The sequence below is a fragment of the Arachis hypogaea genome, unplaced genomic scaffold, assembly GCF_003086295.3.
Source record: "Arachis hypogaea cultivar Tifrunner unplaced genomic scaffold, arahy.Tifrunner.gnm2.J5K5 arahy.Tifrunner.gnm2.scaffold_530, whole genome shotgun sequence".
In the NCBI taxonomy this organism is placed as follows: Eukaryota; Viridiplantae; Streptophyta; class Magnoliopsida; order Fabales; family Fabaceae; genus Arachis; species Arachis hypogaea.
In genome coordinates this window covers 1-3,049 of record NW_027255727.1, presented here as the reverse complement: position 1 = coordinate 3,049, position 3,049 = coordinate 1, and the positions used below count along the sequence as shown (strand labels likewise).

The window sequence follows — 3,049 nt, the reverse complement described above, 5'->3', positions numbered from 1 at the left end:
TACCATCTGGTTCTCATTCTCAAGCATTTGCTTCAAAGCTCCTCCTGCAACAAATGATCTCTAGTAATAGCACTCCATAACTGTAGACATCAACCTTGATGGTAATTGGCATGTTTCTAAACCACTCAGGGGCAACATAACCCTTTGTTCCCCTTATCCTTGTAGTGGTTCTAGATTGACCAATTTTCAAAAGTTTGGCTAGCCAAAGTCAGATATCTTAGCAGTGAAAGATTCATCAAGCAAAACATTTTGAGGTTTAATGTCACAGTGGTATGATCTGAGTGCTACACTCTTCATGCAAATACAAGATTCCCCTAGCTGTCTCCAATGCTATCTGCATTCTCTGAAACCAACTAGGCCTTTCAGTGGTGTCGAAAAGGAAGCTTGCCAAAGAACCTTTGGCTCATGAACTTATATACAAGCATTCTGTGGTTCCCTCATTGCAAAATCCCAAGAGTTGGATCAATTCCTATGATTGTCCTACCAAATGTACTTACTCTGTTTTGAACTCTTCTTCATTTTCTTTGACCATGTTGTTTAGCTTCTTAACTGCAATGTGGCTCGGGTAGGATCAAATGAAACTCCTTTGTAGACAGTTGAAAATGCCCCTTGACCAAGCACCTCCTCGAACCCATTCGTTGCCTTCCTCAACTCTTCAAAAGTGAAACTCTAAGACAAGTGCCTACAATGGATTGGCAGGTTGATTTGCCTTAGACTCTTAGACTCACCAGTATACAACTGAAAAACCCGCACTAATAGGACGTTCATTAACTGACTGCTAGAAGCAACGGAGATAACTATAATCAGCTAGATTTATCTTTCTTTCTAACTGGACCTCATTGAGGTAGAATTTTTTCTTTATTTTAACAGAGTTTTGCTGAAACTGGGATCTTGCCTTCCATTGGAGAAGGGAACTTCTTTTTCCAACACCAGCATCTAAAAATGGCAAGAGCGCAGAAACAATCACTCAAGCAATCCTGCGCACCAGTCCTCTTCGCTTGCTCAAATATTCATAATCTGTCAGAGGCCAGTCTGTATTTCCATCTCATAGAAATCAAAAAGATCTGTTTCTGGGGAAGATCCATCACAACTTTGTGAATCAAAGTCCGGTCTGCATCCTTTCATCACATCCGCTGGATCAATGAAGCTATATCCAGATGGACAATGGCAACTCTTTTTCCCATCATCAAAAGTGCAATAACTGTTGAATCCACAAGCTCCACTGCCATAATCTTCCGTAATATCCAAGCAGATATTTGGCGGTAAGTAATAAACAGTTGACCATGCCATCTTCCAGCTTCTTGTATTGGAGTTACTGCTCTTCGGGTAGGCATAATGCCTGAAAACTCCATCATATTCAAGCACTGCTCTCTGGTAGAAATCTTGGGTGGAAGGAGTATTTGATGATATCATGCTGATTATGCTTCCGTTGTTTGCCCGAAGGAAAAGAACCCCAGATTGATTGAAGACTAATGAGAAGTCACTGCCAGAAGTATTTGTATTCCAATAATTAAAATTTGAAGAGCTCCACGGATACTGTGTAGTATAAAGTGCAAGGTTCCCATCATCTTTTAATATAAACTTAAATCTTCCACTTGAGTAATTTGTTTCCAAATATCTAGAAACAAGAGTACTTGGTTGATTTAGAACTTGTCCTGGTAAGATTGTGTCAGTGGGATGATCAAAACTTTGCCATAAGTACTCGGTGCTTTGACTCGCCAACACGAAATTGCCGGTATCAACCATGGCAGCATGGGATGTTCCACTGCCGGAGGATCCAGCAGACCATATTCGGTTGCCGGTGGGATCATTCAGCAAGAAAAATCCATCTGAGGTAAGCTCAACTTTGGAACCTTTTGGTGCAAGGTTTCCTCCATTGGCTGACCAAACAATGGTCCTTTGCGGTATTTGGTTGAACCAAATGGATAGCAAGAACCCATTCTCCTCAATCTGTTGGAAACCAACTGCAAAGTTACCAGATGGTGATACAGCCCAAGTGGAATCACCTGCTTGTGCAGTGTGGGAAGAACCCAATGAAATGTTCTTATGGCTCTGACCAACACTGGCAAATGGAAGTAAAGCTAGGAAGAAACAGAACATTAGGTGATACTTCTGCTCAAGAAACATCATTGCATGCATGGAAGAACTAAATTTTTGTTGTGTTTTAAAACGGAATTGGTAACTAGTTGTTCTTGATTCTAAGCATCATTTTATCATATACCTTGTGTTCATGAAAACTAACAGTGGAAAACGTGTGCATATATATGCAAATGCATAGCTTTAAGTCGACGAAGAATTGGAATTTACCTTAGTTTTCACAACATTCAATGCAAGTCGGGACCTTGATTTTTATGTTGACTCGAAAAGTCATGGAGCAAATTGTGTGGAAACTATTTTCCAACGACTGATTCAATGAAGAAAAAACGTTAACGGGCCGTTTGGTTCAAGGAAATAGGGGAGAAAGAAAATGAGTGAAAATGGAATTTTTCATTGTTTGGATGATCCAAGAAAATTAAGAGGAGAAGGAAAATATAGTGTAGGGCCCATTTAAAAGTTTTCTCTCCAACAATGAGATGAAAATAGATGAAGAAAAGTACATAATGGTTTTAATTACCAATTTGCCCTTTATTTAATATAAATTATAATTTTATATAATATAGATAAGGATATTAATGTAATTGTTTCAATATAATTTTTTCTTTTCTTACTTTTTTTTTATCCAAATAAAAAAAAGTTTTTCTCTTATTTTCTTTTCATTTATTATTTTTCTCTTCATCCAAACAACACACACAAAAATCTATTTTTCCTCTTATTTTCTTTTCTTCTATTTTCTTTTCTTCCATTTTCTTTCCTTCCATTTTCTATTTTGCATCCAAACAATGCCTAAAAGACAAAGGATAGCAAAATGTATAGATATACTACGTTCACTATTCTACTTAAAAATAAAAATAAAAAATAATATAATATAAATGTATGATATTTCTCACCGGTTGTTCATAGTCATTTTTTGAAAAGTGGTAGTATTTGTATATTTGGTAAATTAAATTAA

At 37.1% G+C, this 3,049-nt stretch overlaps 1 protein-coding gene across 1 annotated transcript; it reads right to left on the bottom strand.

Annotated features, from left to right (window-relative positions):
* Positions 1-1,020: 1,020 nt before the first annotated feature.
* LOC114927408 (G-type lectin S-receptor-like serine/threonine-protein kinase LECRK2) lies at positions 1,021-2,284 on the bottom strand. Its single transcript, XM_029296983.2, has one exon. The coding sequence runs from the start codon at positions 2,137-2,139 to the stop codon at positions 1,021-1,023; it is 1,119 nt and encodes a 372-aa protein (XP_029152816.1). The 5' UTR covers positions 2,140-2,284.
* Between the last annotated feature and the right edge of the window lie 765 nt (positions 2,285-3,049).